At 46.0% G+C, this 18,713-nt stretch overlaps 1 protein-coding gene across 1 annotated transcript in view; it reads right to left on the bottom strand.

Moving 5' to 3' along the window:
- Positions 1–6,574: 6,574 nt before the first annotated feature.
- EGLN3 (egl-9 family hypoxia inducible factor 3) overlaps positions 6,575–18,713 on the bottom strand; it is a 48,020-nt gene continuing 35,881 nt past the window's right edge. Inside the window, exons 4-5 of the mRNA XM_066637756.1 lie at positions 15,083–15,156; positions 6,575–13,346 (exon numbers count right to left, since the gene is read on the bottom strand). Of these exons, the coding sequence (XP_066493853.1) occupies positions 13,309–13,346; positions 15,083–15,156 (112 nt within the window). The 3' untranslated portion in view covers positions 6,575–13,308. The remainder of the gene's footprint in view (positions 13,347–15,082; positions 15,157–18,713) is intronic.

Raw genomic sequence — 18,713 nt, 5'->3', positions numbered from 1 at the left:
AAATTGAGTGTTGGGAGAGTTAGAACAGACAATAGAAAATATTTTTGCCCAGTGTGTAATTAGTGTGTGGAACTCCTTGCCACAGGATGAGGTGATGGCATGCAGCCTAGATGCCTTTAAACAGGGGTTAGACAGATTTCTGGAGGAAAAGTCCATCACAGGTTACAAGCCATGATGGGTATGCAAAATCTGAGACTAGCTGGTCGCTACTTATGAGAGCCTGGTAGGACTGTTTTTCTGTCATCTGAATTGGTGGTGGGCAGCAGTTTTTTCTCCTACCCCATACTGGCAAGGGAAGGAAGGTATGTTTCAGTAGGTTTCATGCATTAAAAATTGGTCACTGTGTCAATAAAGTGCCCAAGTTAAATCCAAGTGCAGCCTGCTGTCTTAGTAGGGGGGTGCGCAGGTAAATAGAACGTAAGTATCTTGTGGTCTTGTGTGCTCTCGGAGGCAGCTGGCAGGCTGCTGAGAGATACAGGAAGCTGGGCTAGACGGGCCCTGGGCCGGATCCAGGAGGGCTCTTCTTATGTTCTTGTATGTTCTTAGGAGTCTACTATGACAGCTGCAGTAGCGCAGTTAGAGGAGGTGCAAAGCACTAAGTTTTGCAAGCACCCAAATGTGCTCTACAAGGGGCCCTTCCCCTTTGAAGCCATTCCTGATGGTGGGAGAAAAACAGAGATGTTCTCTCTGAAGGGAAGGGGGAAGGGCCCCTTGCAGGGATTTGTACTCCCTCTGGCTAGGTTACTGGACAGCTGAAGTCACTTCCATTGTAAAATGGTTGCAACCATTGCCAGCACTGCCACAAAAGGTGGCCACCCTGGAGCTTTGCTACCTGGCACTGCTGTGCCTGCTGGACCAGGTAAGGCAGTGGGGGAGGGAGTAGGCGGGGAGACTAGGATCAAAACTGGGTGGGGAGGGGGAGGAATGGGGGTGGGCGGTGGGAGGGGTGAATCTGGTGGCAATGGTATGTGCCAGATCTTGTCCCCTCCTTTTTGAAGCTCCCCACTTCTTTCCTTTCCTTGGGCACTAGCAAATGAGGTGGTGTAGGCCAAGGAGACCCACAGGCAGTGCCAGGGCTTACAGGGAGGTAAGTACAAATATTTAGACTATTTCCCTTTTGCCCTGGACGCAGCATGCACTGTTTTTGTGGGGAGGGGGTAGAGGAAATGGTGAAAGAGGCTCTGCTGAAAAAAAACTACCAGTGTTCACGCACTTTCCCAGCTGCTGCTGGTTCCACCTGCCTCTTATGTGGGGTCGTTGCACCTCCTAAAGCTAGTAAGGACTTAGGATGCCTGCTTGTCAGCTCTGACTTAGCAGAATCACTGCTGCATAGACTTGCTTAGCATCTGCTCTGTGGGAAAAAAGAAGAGTGCAATCAATGAGTCTTCAGTGCACACTCTGGCATGCCAAGTTTAGAAATGAGGATAAGCCGAGACGCACCTTAATACCTTTATATCATATACGCCGTTTTATGGTGCCAGTGCGCCTACTGCTGCTTTAATTGTCCCTGGATAAGAAATGTCACACAAAGTGCCTCCCCAACTGGAGCTTACCCTGAAATTTGTTCTGGATGAGAAGTAGGCCATCAACATCCTCTGCACAAGCATGGAGGCCCCCAGTATTTCAAGTGGCACAATGATGCCAGGAACATCTTGTGATGTTCTCTGTCCTTTTGGCCTCTGGCATGGCAAAGTCACTGGCCACATCAGAGTCTCTGTGCTGCAAGTAATTATGAGCTCACTCTGTGAAACTTTCTCCAAAAGCCGATCAGATTATTTACACTGAGGATACGGACCTGAAGAGAACGTTCAGCACGGAAGACGTCCAGAATTTCCCAGAAAGCAATAGCAATATTTCAGTGACAGTTGAAATGTTTCTTCAGCCTGGCTAATCCTCTCCACAGGTTGATGCTCTCCAGTCTTAATCACCATCTGCGCATGGATTCATCCAGATGCAGCATATCGCCCCAGCAACAGGGAGGCAAACCCATCAGGCTCTCATCTCTGACTCCCTTCCAGAGGAATCACACTCCACTGTGTAAAGCCCCTCGGCTGGGATCAAGGGCCGAAGTCTCTTTATCACTCAGCTGTGCTTGGGAGGATTTACCTCTGTCTGAGTCCAGCAGAGGAAGATGTCGGGATTAACTCGGGTTGTCAGCAGGAGAGAATTGGTGCTTGGAGATCTTTTGCTCAGCTGCTGTAGTATCTCTGGAAGGCTCTCCTTTGGCCTCTTCCTTTAAAGCCATTTCTGCCCAACTTTGCATATATGCAACAGGACCAAATGTGTACCCCTGGGGGCTGGCGGAAATGGGTTAAAAGATGTTCTGTCTTCACAAAATGTTTCTACCAGAGAGTCACGGAAGGCATTGCATGTGCCTGGAATGCACAACTCCAATTACTCTCTGGGACTCTTTCAAAGCTTTGCTAACTCAGAAGCGCCCATGTGTCTGCACTTACTATGCTAACTGTGGAAGAGCTTTTCTGTCAGTCAGATTTGTTAGTCTTTCCAGAGCCAGAAGAACTCACTGTTGTTTTTGGCTGACATGGCTACCTTCACGTGGCTACCCTTTGAGAAAGCATTTCAGCTCTGTCTGCTTCTTAGTCCAGCCAGTAGCTTAGCTAGAGGGGGGGGGGGCAAAGTTTTGCAGGGAGCCTCACCATGCAAGCAGCCCTCACCTTTGGAGCCATTCCAGACCTCTGCCTGTTTTGCTCCCCCCCCACCACAGAATGGCTCCTACGGGGAGGGGTACCTCCTTGTTCCTTTTGGTGACCCTAGATTCTCTCTCTCTCTCTCTCTCTGCATGAATGCAGCTCACGGCTGGAATTTTTTCTCTGCACACCAGAATTCATTAGCATTTCATAGCACATGCACTGTTTCCCCTTGCATCTCACCCCACTACAGAGCTCTCTGCAGCATCCTGCCTAAGTTACCCCCCTCTTTTTCTCTGTGCCCACAACACTCTCTCAAGCCTCTTCCTGCTGTCCTAGAGGTCAGTCTCACCACCCCTCTCTCTTGTCCCACTATCTGCTTTTCCCTATAAACAGAGCTCTGGCACCCCCCCTAACCTGCTCTTTCTCTGGTCTCTTCGAGGCACCTCCTGACTTTTCTCATGCAGTCAGTATGCATGTTCAGTGAATGAATATGGGGGGAGGGTGGCAGGCTCTGCCCGTCTGTGCACACATGTGTTGTTGCATACAGGTATACTTGTGGAGGGCAGTGTCCAGGCAATGAAGAAAGCCCACCACCTCCTTCTCTGCAAATGCATTGACCCTGCAACCTGAACAAGTGAACACAACAAAGTCGTCCTGTAGCATCCTGAAGACTGACTGCTGTAGATCGGCACCAGCGTTTGTAGACCACAGGCCACTTCATGAGCTACAACCATGGAAATCCACCAAACAGCATAAAAGTTGATGCTGAAATAAATTGGTTAGTCTTCCAGGCTCTTGGCCGGTCTCATTGCAACAGACTGAGGGCCCAGTCCTATCCAACTTTCCAACACCAGTGCAACCACAATGCAGCTCCAAGATAAGGGAATAAATGTTCCCATACCTGAAGGAGGCCTCTGTGACTGGCTCCCCACCACTGAATGCAGTGCATACCCCATTGGTACTGCTGCACCAGCACTGGAAAATTGGATAGGATTGGGCCCTAACATGGCTACATCTCAAGAAACTGTAAGCATGAGAAAAGGGCTGTTATGACGCATGAATTATCTCATCCTTGCAGCAGCATAGCTAGGAGGAAAAACAGCACTGCAGGTGCCAGAAAGTCCCATGTAAGCAGCCTCTCCCACCAGCCATCGGAGTCATTCCGGGCAGCAATGGCAACATGCAGGCGCTTGCCAAACCAAACAGCTCTGTGTGTTGCTGTCACTGCCCGGAATGGCTCCGATGGCATGTGGGAGGACTGCTTACATGGCATGTTGTGGCTCCTGCAGTACTGATCATTTTGCCCCCTCCAGCTACGCCACTGCATCCTGACTTTTGATGGGGTTGAGTGGACTTTATTGTTCTCAGAGAGGTGACAAAACCTGCAAAAGTTGGCACCCACAGCAGGTGCCACGGTGGCTGCCGAACTTAAGGGCTGCAGGCCTGCTCTATTCTAGCCTCCAGGAATAGTCCAACAAACTTGTAGCAATATGGGAATAAGTTCAAGTTATTAAACTTCACTGTTTTGTGGTTTTCCTTCATCCTCAGCTCATTCAATGAGCTGGAATCCCTAGCATGTATGCACTGCTGAAACAGAGACTCCTGCGTTGGCTCGGTCATGTCGTGAGAACGGATGATGGCAGGACCCCAAAGGATCTCCTCTATGGAGAACTCGTGCAAGGAAAGCACCCTACTGGTAGACCACAGCTGCGATACAAGGACATCTGCAAGAGGGATCAGAAGGCCTTAGGAGTGGACCTCAACAGGTGGGAAACCCTGGCCTCTGAGCAGCCCGCTTGGAGGCAAGCTGTGCAGCATGGCCTTTCCCAGTTTGAAGAGACACTTGGCCAACAGTCTGAGGCAAAGAAGGAAGGCCCATAGCCAGGGAGACAGACCAGGGACAGACTGCACTTGCTCCCAGTGTGGAAGGGATTGTCACTCCCGAATTGGCCTTTTCAGCCACACTAGACGCTGTTCCAGAACCACCTTTCAGAGCGTGATACAAGAGTCTTTCGAGACTGAAGGTTGCCAACATATTGTGGGAAGTGAGCTCCCTGCTCACATGGTGTGTCTTGTCAATTGTCCAAAAACTGGTGGTGCGCCTTGACAGTTTTTGTGCCTTGTCAGTGCGCCATGAGGTGAAAAAGGCTGAAAATCGCTGGCATCGACAAACTAAAAACAACCCAAAATGAGGCATCACCCTACACTGTAGGGCATGGGAACAGAAAATTCCCAGCCTTGTTTAGAACCGGTTTGGAGAGCATTCATTCATTCACTCACATGGGCTAGCATTGTTCCCTTGGTGCTAAGAGGATGTCTTTTCTGAATGTCCTCAAGAGCTTCTTGATCATAGGATCAGCTTAAGAAAACTGAAGATCTATAAATTAGGCAGAATGAAGTGCTAAACTGAGATTCTTGAATTCTGGGCTGTTCCACAAAGGGCTGATTTTTGTATCAAACCAACCAAAAAACCCCAAACCCATCCTCCATTCAGTAGAAAGCCTACAAATCAGGAAGTCATCTGCAAGAAACCTTTCATCTGGTGTGCTTGTTTACTAAATGCAGTGAGATTTCTTGCATGGGGAAGCAGTCAAACTAGATGGGCCATGAGCCAATTTCAGGCAGGTCCCCGTTCATTTCAATGTGCATGTAGTTTTTTTTAATGTATTAGACTTGATGCTACCACGGTACGTAACTTCCTGTTACAGAGCTGTACTTTCAATAGGCTACTATGCATATGCTTTTAAAAATGATAGGCCTATTCCTGTGTAAGTATGGATAGGATTGCAGCCTTTGGAATGATTGGATAATTTTTTTTTTTTAACAGATCAGCAACTGCTTGGGACTAAACACTAAACTTGAGTGTTGGGAGAGTTAGAGCAGACAAAAAAAATATTTCTTTACTCAGCATGTGGTCGGTCTGTGGAACTCTTTGCCACAGGATGTGGTGATGGGATCTGGCCTGGACGCCTTTAAAAGGGGATTGGACAAGTTTCTGGAGGAAAAATCCATTACGGGTTATAAGCCATGATGCGTATTTGCAACCTCCTGATTTTAGAAATGGGCTATGTCAGAATGCCAGATACAAGGGAGGGCACCAGGATGAGGTCTCTTGTGTGCTCCCTGGGGCATTTGGTGGGCCGCTGTGAGATACAGGAAGCTGGACTAGATGGGCCTATGGCCTGATCCAGTGGGGCTGTTCTTATGTTCTTAAACTACAATTCCCAGAAAGCCTTGCAGGTCTCTTGTTACCTGGTGTGCTCCCTGGGGCATTTGGTGGGCCGCTGGGAGATACAGGAAGCTGGATTAGATGGGCCTATGGCCTGATCCAGTGGGGCTGTTCTTATGTTCTTAACTACAATTCCCAGGAGGCCTTGCAGGTCTCTTGTTACCTGGTGTGCTCCCTGGGGCATTTGGTGGGCCGCTGTGAGATACAGGAAGCTGGACTAGATGGGCCTATGGCCTGCTCCAGTGGGGCTGTTCTTATGTAGGAGGGTTCTTTGTTTTAAATAAATTTTTAAACTTAAGAGGAGGGAGGCAGGTCCTGATCTGCCAGCAGAACAGTAAGCCTGCACCAGCCAAGCTTGGCCAGCGTTAGGAATGGGTTACCAAGGGATTAAATTTGATTTTTTTATAGGGCATGTTAAAAAATTTTCTGCTTGATGATGTCACTTCCAGCCATGATGTCACTTCCAGCTTAATGATGTCACTTCTGGTGGGTCCTAGACAGGTTTGAATTCTAAAAAGTGGTCCTGGAGCTAAACGGTTTGAGAACCACTGATCTACAGTACACCAGTGCTTATGAGTGAGAGATTCATATGCCACTAAAATTCCCATTACTATAAATCCAGAGATATTTCCATCCTCTGCTCACTTGTCCGTAGCCACCACCCTGCAAAGAATCATTGAGCCAAGACAGAAGATGCTGTGACCCAGTGTTTTTATTGACTCCTGCAACACTTTATTTCATTCCACTTTTTTATTTTTTTTAAATAACATGAACACAAAATGTGGGCTAATGACAAAATACCACAGTTTGTTTTGGTACCCTCCCTGGCTGCCAGTAAAGACGCCCAGCATGCAACCTGGCAAAAAGGTCTCTTCAACCACCAGTCTGGGAGTAAATTACAAAAATAAGTATAAAGGTATTTGCTAGCAAAAAGATGCCATTGCCGTGCAAGCAGCAGTGAACTCAATGGGTGTTGAAAAAGGTCAGTATGCTCTAATTAGCAGAGTGGATTAAAACATGAGTATCAGATGCACATTTTCCACCCTGCTCCCACCACCCTAATCCTGAAGGGCTCTGCAAGTAGAGGCGGGTTGACTCTCAGTTACATGTGCTGAAGACCACAGGTTTAAGTTTTGAGATGTGCTGTAGTTGATCTTCCTGCAAAACTGTTCTTTTACAATGAACCCAGCACATTTTGAACAGCTATCTTGTAGGGTAGGTTTAGCACGCAACAGAATCTCACTTTAGAAAGAGACCTATTAGGACTGCATTCTTTCTCAACTGAGTCAACCAGGAGCTTCAGCAAGCCCAACAATTTTGGGCTGATCCCAAAATGCACTTACTTGGGAGCAAGTGCAATTGAACAGAGTGGGATTTCTTTTGGAGAGAACATACATGGGATTGAGCTGTGAAGCCTTAACGGAAGCTTATTAAAATAGGTCCCCAATTAATTGGTGGGGCTGGGATTAAAGTGCTCACGGTCTTACAGGCCAGGGGTGCCCAAACCCCGGCCCTGGGGCCACTTGCGGCCCTCAAGGACTCCCAATGTGGCCCTCAGGGAGATAGCACTCTCCAATGAAACTCTGGCCCTCCGGAAACTTGCTGGAGCCCACAATGGCCCAACACAACTGCTCAGCGTGAGGGCAACTGTTTGACCTCTTGCGTTAGCTGTGGGATTAGGGTTCCCTCCACTGCTTGCTGTTTCACATCTGTGATGCAGTAGCAGCAGCAAAGGAAAGCTCAGCCTTGCTTTGTGCAAGTCTTTTTATAGGCATTGAGCTATTGCAAGACCTTCATTCATTCATATAAGTTCCACCTCTAGTATATTAATTTATGTAAACTTATGTAAATTTATTCAAATTTCAAATGTAAATTAATTCTTTTTTCCCCAGCCCCCGGCACAGTGTCAGAGAGGTGATGCAGCCCTCCTGCCAAAAACTTTGGACACCCCTGTTACAGGCCATTAAACAGCACTTTTCCCTGTGCCAAACTTGATGAAAAAGGAATTTAAATATGGGTTTTCCTTCCAAATTTTATTGAATGTCAGCAGATGGTTTGCATTCCAGCCAAGAGGAAACCCACGATAGCTTATTTTCTAACAGTAAGTGCCAAAAGTAACTAAAGTTGATGAAAGCAGCATGAAAACATCTTTTAAATCTGGACTTTCAGCAGTACTGATGGAATTGCAATGGATTTATTTATCTGAAAGCCTTCGGCTCTGACGGATATAATGATGTGTACTCTAAAATTCCTGATTTGTTGAAAAAGCAGATTTTAAGGCAGGCTTTTCTTTTTAATGAGCAGCAGTCTGACATAAAGCCATAAAATTATCCATACACCCAAGGATCTCACACTTCACAGAAACTGTGCCCTGAACCAATATCCTCCAAAAGGCGTTTATTAGAGGAATTTGGCACCAGGTGTTTATTTAAAGTTAAATAGTTACCAGCCAGTTATGAACTAATTAGAAATTAGAATATCACAGTCCTAGAAATTATAGTATTTGAAATTCCCATGAACGTCAACAGTTTCCATATATTGAACCCCTGCCCAACTTAGGAGTTCTTTGCACGAAAGCATACTCACACACCAACATCACCGATTGAACGGGAAACCATGGCAAAAAAATCAAATAGTCTTTATATGTGCCCCAGCAAGGGTATGTTCTCTCTGCCCTGTAGAGCTTTGAACAGGATGTACATACTGATGTGCTTTGAAATGCACATGTATACTCACATTTTCAGGCAACTAGCTGTGTGGAAGCTTCGTGTTTACTGTCACTAGAGCTAGAAGGAGGCTCCATAGATTTAAGTGACATAAAGCACACCATGGTGAACAAAGTGCATAGATGTTTCACCGTTCCTCACAGCCTTAATGTTATCATCCAGCCCAGCAATTTCATACACATGATTTCCTAAAAGCCTGCTATGGAATGGAAATGAAGATGCAAGTGCTTTCCTTTCCCATACCTAGCAAAGGAGGTCCTGTATACAGTATGTGATGCCCGGCCCTAAAGAGGCTGGAAAACATTTATCTCAGGTCTGCAAGAAAAGAAAAAGCCATTGCTTAATGGGCTGGCTGACTGTCTGCACTGGTTTGTACTCCCATCATTCTACTGCTGCTTCATGTCATACTAAACTTCCAATATTTAGGTAGGAGGATTTGCAGGGAAACTAACATGTTTAGGCATCCAACTGCATAGCCATTCCTGCCCAATGCTGCACATATGCAAAAGGGATCAAATGTGTGCTTGTGGGCTAGGCAAAAATGGGTTTAATACTATATGCACCCGATTTCTGCCACTCTCACCAGGTCAATGGCAATCTCCAACTTGCGCCCGTACATGGTGGCAATAAGACGGACAGTGAAAAGGACCGTTTGTCTTCTAGGCTCTGAAAAAGCAAGCATGGCCTTGATGCCATCATTGCACTGGTTGACCACAATTTCCAAAAAGGTCATCTACTGACTGCTCGTTGCTTTTTATTAAAGGGCTCCTGAAACTGGCCTCTAAAACATTCAAAACAGTTCACACTTTTGGGGGTCCTAGTCTGGAAGCTATCACATACTTTGCATAAATATAACTTAGCAACCTATTCAAATACGACTTCACCACTCCTACCATCCTCGCCCTGAAGTGTTTTCACCTGACGAGCATACCTGCCTTTCAAGTTTTGAAGTGCTTAGGGGGTTAAAAGGCATGAACAGGCAGGATGAACAGGCGAGAGATGCACGCAGTAGTTTTAACAGAATGAAATCAACACACACACATGCACAGCCCCGTACTTCCCTTACGTTGGGTGCCATTACACAAACATACACAAACATGGGCAGGAGGTCTGGTCTAGAGGGTAGAGCCTCCGTCTGCCTGAAGATAACATCCACAAGGTCGCCAGTTCGAGGCCACCGGCACCGTGAACGGTGAGACCTTGAAGCAGCTGACAAGCTGAAGTCGAGCAATTCCATCTGCTCAGAGCGTGGGAGGATGGAGGCCAGAATGTGAAACCAGATCAGAATGAAACACCTTGAATGTAGTCGTTCTTGAAAGAAAGAACCTTCTTTGAAATTGTAAAAATCCCTATTTAAATAGGGATTTAGATAAAGCCTGCCTATGTAAACCGCCTGAATAAAGTCTTGAATAAAGACCAAGAAAGGCGGTATATAAATACCTGTTGTTATTATTATTATTATTATACCTGCAGCCCAGCACGTCGTAAAGGAGAGTGGCATGATGCAGGCCTCTCTCCATTTTGATTTGGGCCTAAATTAACTCAGGAAGACAAACACCATGTCTATGGACTCCACTTCACCTTAACATAGCTAGGAAACAAATGCCCACCAGCATCATTGGGTGAAAAGGTAGGCCCACTCTTCTCTTGCCTGCATATGCAATGGGGACTGGACTATGGCTTCCCAACGCACATATGAATACCAAAACACATGTCTACTTGTCACACGTGTGTATGTGTGGGTGCATTATTTTTTTTGCACTCCCTTGTAGGGAAAACAGCCTGCACAGAGCGGATGAGTGTCTTCAGATCCAACCCAATCACTGAAACGCTGTTGGAATGTCCCTGCTTGTCGACAGCTGGCAGTTCTTTAATTTTCTGCAATAAGAAAAACTAAACTGGACCACAGGCCCCCATGACCCCAAGTGTCTCTGGAACACAAACTAAGCTACGGGTTGAATAACCTTGAACACCCGTGTCTATAGTTGAGTATAAGGCAGCTTAAGAATTCTGCCATGAAAAAAACAGGAAATGAGAGGGGCTGAAGCTGAGCAGTGGGACCCATGATTTGCAAGCGGAAGGTGCCGGTTCAATTCCCAATATCTCCAGCTGGGGAAAGAATCTGATACTTGAAAGAGCTACTGCTAGTCACAGAGTTTGATGGTCTGCCTGTGTCCAGTGATGACACACGGTCGCCTGTCTTCTCCTCTGTTGTCCTTCATTGATTGAGAACTTAAAGATAAAATCTACGCATGTATGAATTTTGCTCCAATGTCTGTAGGACTCTGCTAGTGCAGGTACATTTAGAATGTTGTGCTAGGAGTTGGGACATTTTCCACAAGCAAAATAAGGGTTACCACTTTCCAATACAAACGGCGTGAATTGGCTTCTGTGCCTTATCTAGGGAAGTCCAATTTGAGCCAGTCACCTTTCTAGATATGTGGCAGGTTTTGTATCTTGTAGTCACATGGCAAGCTTCCTCATAGGGTAAAAAACCATGTGATCCTACCTGAGTCTTTACAGGAATATTTGATACGAAATGGAGCCACAGTGTGATACCCTCACTTCAGGCTTCAGATGCAGGCAGCAAGAGTCTTGTCTGAAGGTCAACTGCCATGCAGAATGCAATGACACAGGATGTCTCGATGTCTTGTGTTGGGTGAAATACTCTCAAGAAGATTTGTGCTTAGGACTGAACACTTTTTAAATAGTGTTATTTGCTGGTTTAAGTTCTGGGGAGAAGCAACTTACAGCCCAATCCTATCCACACTTTCCTGGGAGTAAGCCCCTTTGACTCAAATTGGACTTGCTTCTGAGTAGACATGCATAGGATTGGGCTGTTATTTGTCCATGAGGGAGGCCTGCAATGACAGCTATTTCAATTTTTGTTGCATTAAAATAAATACTAATAGCAGGAAATGCTGGCTGAAGAAAAAGTTGGCGATTATGAAGAGAAAAATGGCAATGGGCAAAGCCAAGTAAAATTCCAGAAAGAGTATGGAATGTGGAGGAAAAGACAAGTGGAAGAACAAGGCAGATACAAGTTTGACAATGGTGCTCAAAAGTTCAGCGAAGAAAGTGATTTCACACACAGAGGTCATTTACGTTACACATTTTGGTGAAAACAAGCATATCTGTCCTCAATCACAACTGTGCTTCTCTCAGCACAAGTCTGATCTGTGCTAAGTGCTGAGCACCAGGTTTTCACTGCTGAAAATAGAAAAGTTACTCATTAAGGATTTTTTTTAAAGTGACACTGGGATTAGAAAAAAGTGTGCTTGTTAAGTATAATCCGTGGCTCAAATGCAGAAGCTAACCTGCTCACATGCAGGTTATCTGCTATAACCCAACACCTGGGACAAAGTCATTTTTTAACTCTAATCATACAAACACAGGCATAAAACGACACCAACTTCTGCTCTGCACTGGGGCTCTGACGTGGCAGTATAAAGTCTTAGAACCGTGTCCTGAAACATTTTCATTATCTACCTGCTGGGTAATATTTTAGGATGTTGTCGAAGTCCGGCAATTGGCATTTCTCATCTGAACACTTTGCTGGCAAGACAATTCTTAGCACTGGGCTGGTAAAGCTGCAATGCAAAATATTCACACAGACTCACAAACAACAGCGATTAGGTTTGAGATCCAATTGTACAGTCCTAGCCCTGTTAACATCGGGTTCGCACCTTGTGTCTCTTATTCATACACGGGCCAGTTTAACAAACATACAGGTCTATCAGAATTTCATGTTTGACATACAAAGTGTGCCTGGTGGAAGATCATTTTCTTAAAAACAATAATAAAGCTTGACTAGATGAATTCTTGGCATAAATGCATTAAGTCTGTCATCAAAGTTTTCCAAAAGTCTGCAAATTGACATGGGAGTTGAAGGGACTTGATCCTTCATGAAACAAGGTTTAAAAAAATGAAAATTGTATACAGATCATCACACTTCAGCTTCGGGGGGAAAAAACCCTGTTTTTTTCACAAAAGAGAGGACAACTGCACAGCTGCCTCTGTCTCTGTCCTGGGACTCTAAAAGGCAAAGCAATGGAACCACAGCTGCTGCTGGAGGAATGTGGTTAAAATCCAGGCAATTTTATGGCAAGTGAGAGGCTGATCTTTTCAGAAATTAATGACATCGGCCGGTTAAGCCAACTGTCTGTGCAGCAGACTGGGCAGCCGGGCGAAGGCCCCACATCGAACATCACCAAGCTGGCTCTTGACAAATGCATCGTTCCATCTTGCATTTCTGAGTGCTGGTGCAGCCCATCTGCAGTCCACCACGGAGGATCCCTTGTCAAGCTCTTTCCCCTTGAACAAGGACATCTGAATAAAGTGCAAAGACGATGCTGGTTTCCTCAACTCAGGATATTTATTACCAGTATTGCCAAATACCAGTTGGTCTTAACATTAGTGGGAGACTTGGCAAAGCTCTTCACTTTCTAAAAGTCTGGTGGTGGACTTCACTTAAAGGCAGGTTGAGGACACAGGAGTGCTTTATGCCCAAGAAGATGAAGCCATGAGTACCATCAGTGTAATACGCAAACGCTAGATAGTGCCAAAAAACCCGTGCATTTCTGCAGGACAGAAGAGTATCCAGTAGCCTCCTGGAAATAGACTGTGGTGGTCTTTGGATCTTATTGCTTGCAAAGAGTCCCAAAATAATCACGACAAAAGGACTGCACTGGGAAACCACAGCTCAGTCTTCATGGAGAACACCTTCTGTCTTGGCTGTGTCTACAATGGAAAATGGAGAACACAGTTAAATGCCGGAGGAGGCATATTGGGGCAAACCTGCACAAAGTGCTCCTTTCCCTAGAGGAGATGTCGACAGCCTGAATGCGCATGCTTTGTGTTTTGCTTGTGATCTGAACAAAGGGCCCCATTCCGAGCTCCCTTAAAACCCTGCAGGTTACAGACTGCATGTGGAAACAGCGGACCAGGAAGCACATTCCTATAATCTAGGTAAGCAGCTACTTAAATGCAAGTACCTCAAAAATATTTAAGCAACTTAACATTTAAACTGCTGATGTAAGCAAGCACGAGTGCATCCGTCATCAAACATCACCATGTTTTTCTTTCCCTTCCTCCAGTGAATTCATGGCAATCTACAGAATTCCCCCATCTTCTATCCTCACAACAACTCTCTGAGCAAGATTAGTGTTAAGAGGTAAGCCATGTGGATGATCAACCATTTGCACCTGGATCTCTGTGGGTCAAGTCCAACAGTCCAACTGCCGCATCCAAAGCCCGACTTTGCCACTTCTCTGAACTAGCACCTTTCCAGCATTTGAAAGCTAGTCTCCACCTTTCAAATGCTAAATCTAAAGCCAGAACAAATCTAAAGAAAAGCCTGTTAGATGCAAACTACTCAAAACCGCATCTCCCTGGTAATGTTTAATGAAAGGAGATGTGCAGCGTTATGCCCCTGCACTCAGAGTTTCCCATCTCCGCTCAGTGCCTCGGCTGCAAGGTGCAAGAACCTCACAACATCACATCTCCTTTAATCAAACGTTACTGGCTAATGCAAGGAGCAGATGCAGGGCAGTGGCAACTGCATTCCACGTAATACATATTTTGGACTTCCGTTATGGCACCTTCAGGCTGTATTAAAGTCAAAGGAACTGTGGGCACAACTGAATGTTGCACAAATGCTGCTCCTCCGGAAGACAAAGACGAGGTGAGACTGCTGTATGGAGCCACTGCGTGGGGCAAACATGTGCTACATTGAACACATCACCCACTTGCTTACGCAGCACGTCTATGCAGCTCTGCCACTGCTGGCACTAGTGTTCCAGTGGTGATACACACTTTACAGCATTGTAAACACTGATCCAGAGGTGTTCCTAGCAATGCGCTTCAAAGCCAGCCCTGGTCACAGATGGCAGCAAGGAGCTTGCACATAGTGGTACCGAGAAGGAGCCCCATGGATGCTGATAAGCCAATGGAGTAGGTGGAATGGGGTGGGGGATGGATTGGGGTGGTGGGTGGGCCGGGATGTTCTGGAGACAAGAGGGGTGGCATGTGGCAGAGTGACTTCTGCCAGATGCTCTTCCCCCCAAAACCAGCCTAGCAGGTCCAAGGAGACCCACTTGCAATTGTGGGGCTTACAGAGGGGTAAAGGAAAATGTTTTCCATTACTTCTCCCAAGCCTCCTGATTGGTTCCCACCACCAGAGCATGTTTTGCTCCCCCCGCCGGGGATGGCTCTGAAGGGAGGAGCCGCTTGCCCGCCCCACTGAGCCTCGCCGCCGGACTGGCTGCTCTGCCCCCCTCCAGCTACACCACTGCATGTAGTTGAGACTTCTGCTTATCACCAACTGTCTGTCTAATTTTAAGAAAATCAACTGTCTTAATTAACATGCAATTAATTCTGTGGTACTTGTGCTACTGCAACATGGTGTGTGGTGGTGATGTTAATCCAAGTAAAAGATCATACCAATCCAAGTAAAAGATAGAAGTAAAAGATCATACCAACTAAATTCCTGAATTTCTTTTTGGCTTCTGCTCTTTCTTCAGCATCAAAATACCACACAGTCATGGCATACCTGGGAAGGAAAGGAAATTGATTTGCATCTCTGAACGGCCTCCCACGGGGAGCAGAACAAGAGACTTTCCCCTTTGACACGCAAAAATAAACTGATTTTCCATTGCATTAGAAACATATTATTTAGCAACCAATTTGGTCAGTAGGTGACAAGCTAGGCACGCGCATCAGAACAGTTTATTGGCACGTGAGCACAGATGTAGACAAATACTGCAGAGGATTTTTGAATCTTCCTCGAGTTCTAGGCATCTCTTGGGATTAAAGCAGCAAGAAGCAACTTAAGTTGTCGTTAAACCAGTGGCATAGCTAAGGGGAGTTTTTCAGGCAGCCTGACCACAGCATGCAAAGGCCCCCCCCCCCCCGAGCCATTCCAGGTGGTGGGAGCAAAACAGAGGTGTACGCTTAGTGCTGTGACCTGATGCCTGGTTTGCATGAGCTTCTGATTTGCGTCCACTGCCTGGAATGGTTCCAAAGAGGAGGGGGGCCTTTGCATGCTGTGGTCAGCCTCCTTGCAAATCTTTACATGTGCCTGGATAAGAGCAAGAGGAACTGCAGAGGTGCCCGCAAACATGCTGCGTGGACAGGTACATCTAGAAGGGGACATGATCCACACAAACAGGTAATGCAAATCCTTCTCAGGGCTTGCATTACCACAGTGATAGCTTTTGCACTGACATAAGCCACTACCTATGAACGGTGCTAGTCTCTGGCTTCCCCCTACTTCTCACTTTCAATGTATTGGTCTCCTACCATCCTCTTTCTCAGTGTGCTCCTCCTCAGATCTTCTTGGCCCGCAGGTGCACATCAGTCCAAGATGGCCTTCTCTGTTCTCAGCCAGCTTCCCATTCCTCATGCAGCTCACCATCACTCCAATACCACCTAATTCTCCTAAATTGACATGCAATCACCCTCTCTTATCCCTTATTTTACTTTTCCTTTCCTAGTGTATCCAGCTTTTATTCTTAGATTGTCAGCTTGAGGATAGGATCAGTTTGTTGCTTCATTTTTTGGAGAGTATGTAGGAATTTCAGACACTTTCTAAATACAGGTCCAGCCTTTTTTTTCTACAGATCTGGGATTTGCAGATTCAACTCTGATAAGTATTTTGCAAATACAAAAAAAATAAAATCAAAACTTCACGTATGATATAGGCTGGCTAATAGGTTCTGAGCTGTCTGTAACAGATAGGAAAGGGATTTGCGGTGCTGGTAGACAGCTCGATGAAAGCGTTACCCAGTGTGTGGCGGTGGTGAAGCTTGGGTTCATTAGAAAAGGTATTGAGAATGAAACACCTAATATTATAATGCCGTTGTACAAGTCGATGGTAAGGCCACACCTGGAGTATTGCGTTCAGTTCGGGTCACCACATCTCAAAAAGGACATGGTGGAAATGGAAAACGTGCAGAAGAGAGCAACCAAAATGATTACTTGGCCCAGGACTCCTCATTTACAAGGAAAGGCTACAGCGTTTGGGCCTCTTCAGCCTGGAAAAGAGGTGCCTGAGGGGGGACATGATTGAGACATACAAAATTATGCAGGGGATGGACAGAGTGGATAGGGAGATGCTCTTTACATTCTCACATAACACCAGAACCAGGGGACATCCACTCAAACTGAGTGTTGGGAGAGTTAGAACAGACAAAATATTTCTTTACTCAGCATGTGGTCGGTCTGTGGAACTCCTTGCCACAGGATGTGGTGACGGCATCTGGCCTGGATGCCTTTAAAACGGGACTGGACAAGTTTCTGGAGGAAAAAATGCATTACGGGTTACAAGCCATGATGTGTATGTGCAACCTCCTGATTTTAGAAATGGGCTGTGTAAGAATGCCAGATGTAAGGGAGGGCACCAGAATGAGGTCTCTTGTTATCTGGTGTGCTCCCTGGGGCATTTGGTGGGCCGCTGTGAGATACAGGAAGCTGGACTAGATGGGCCTATGGCCTGATCCAGTGGGGCTGTTCTTATGACTAGATAGCCCCCCTTTGGCTTGACCCAGCAGGGCTCTTATGATGTTCACTCACCACAGGTTCTGAGCATGTGGTGGAGGATTAGACCTGAGGTCTCGAACATGAGCAGAGAAATCTCTGGTTGCATCTGGAGGGCCTATGGACTATACCCATGGATTTGCTTATCCATGGGTTTTGGAATTCACAGGGGGTCCAGGAACAGATCCCACAAGGATACCAAGATCCAACTGTAACCAAATATTTCCTGAAGCAACCTTTTGTGGGGTTGCAGCTCAAGTATCTATCATGCCACTGCTTGTTTGCAGATACGCAGCCTAGGGTGGTTGTACAAACTTTCCATCTGTAGGGGCCTTTCTGAATGGGGTGGGTCCCCAGGTTCAGCATCCAGAGCCACAATAGAAACATGTCAAGCCAGCAGGGCAACATCTGTTTGCATATGCTCTTAAAGCAATGCACACTCACACCATTTGTGTGAGAACAGTGAATGCCAATCAGTAGCTGCCAATCAGCACAGTAGTTTTCCTGTGCTGGTTTCATTCTGAATTTAACCTCAAATGTGCATTGCCCTCAAAATAACATATTATTAGAAAATGTAAAAAATTTTTTTAAAGCAAAGAGGACTCAAAACTGCCCTTACACCAGTTCCATAAGTACAGTCTCACTGCTGATATGCTCAACATTTTCTCCAACTCAATCCTATCTAGACTAATGAGCCCCAAACGCTTTAGCCTTCCCCCAGAAAGGAAATACCCCAGTCCATCATTTCAGTTGCTCTTTTCTGCACCTTTTCCAGTTCCACTATGTCCTTTTTGGGATGTGGCAACCAGAACTGGACGCAATACTTCATCATTTTGTATAACGGCACAGTAATATTTGTTATTTTCAATCCTTTTTAAAATTGTTCTGAGCATCGAATTGGCCTTCTTCACTGTCACTGCACACTGGGTTGATAGACATCAAGCTGTCCACCACCCCAAGATCTCTCTCCTGATCTGTCAAAGACAGCTCAGAACCCATCAGCCTACAAGTGAAGTTTTGATTTTTTGCCCCAATGTGCATGACGTTACACTGACTTACACTGAAACGCATCTGCCATTTTGCTGCCCATTCTGCCAGTCTGGAGAGATCCTTCTGGAGCTCCTCAGAATCACTTCTGGTTTTCACCACTCAGAAAAGTTTGGTGTCGTCTGCAAACTTAGCCACCTCACTGCTCACCCTTGTCTCCAGGTCATTTATGAACAAGTTGAAAAGCAACCGTCCCAGAACAGATCCTTGGGGCACACCGCTTTCCATCTCTCTCCATTGTGAAAATTGTCCACTGACACCCACTGTCTGTTTCCTGGTCCTCAACCCTAATCCATGAGACAATCTACCCTCTAATTCCCTGACTGTGGAGTTCTCAGCAGCCTTTGGCGCGGGGCCATGTCAAATGCCTTCTGAAAATTCAGATATACGATATCAATTGGTTCACCCTTTGTTGACTTTTTCAAAGAAGTGTAAGATTATTGGCCTACTTAACCCAGGTTTGTTTATTCTGACTGGCAGTAGCTCTCCAGGGTTATACACAGAGGTGTTTATTGGCTACCTGAA

This window comes from Tiliqua scincoides, chromosome 1 (assembly GCF_035046505.1).
Source record: "Tiliqua scincoides isolate rTilSci1 chromosome 1, rTilSci1.hap2, whole genome shotgun sequence".
NCBI lineage: Eukaryota > Metazoa > Chordata > Lepidosauria > Squamata > Scincidae > Tiliqua > Tiliqua scincoides.
This window is presented reverse-complemented; position numbering and strand designations above follow the sequence as displayed.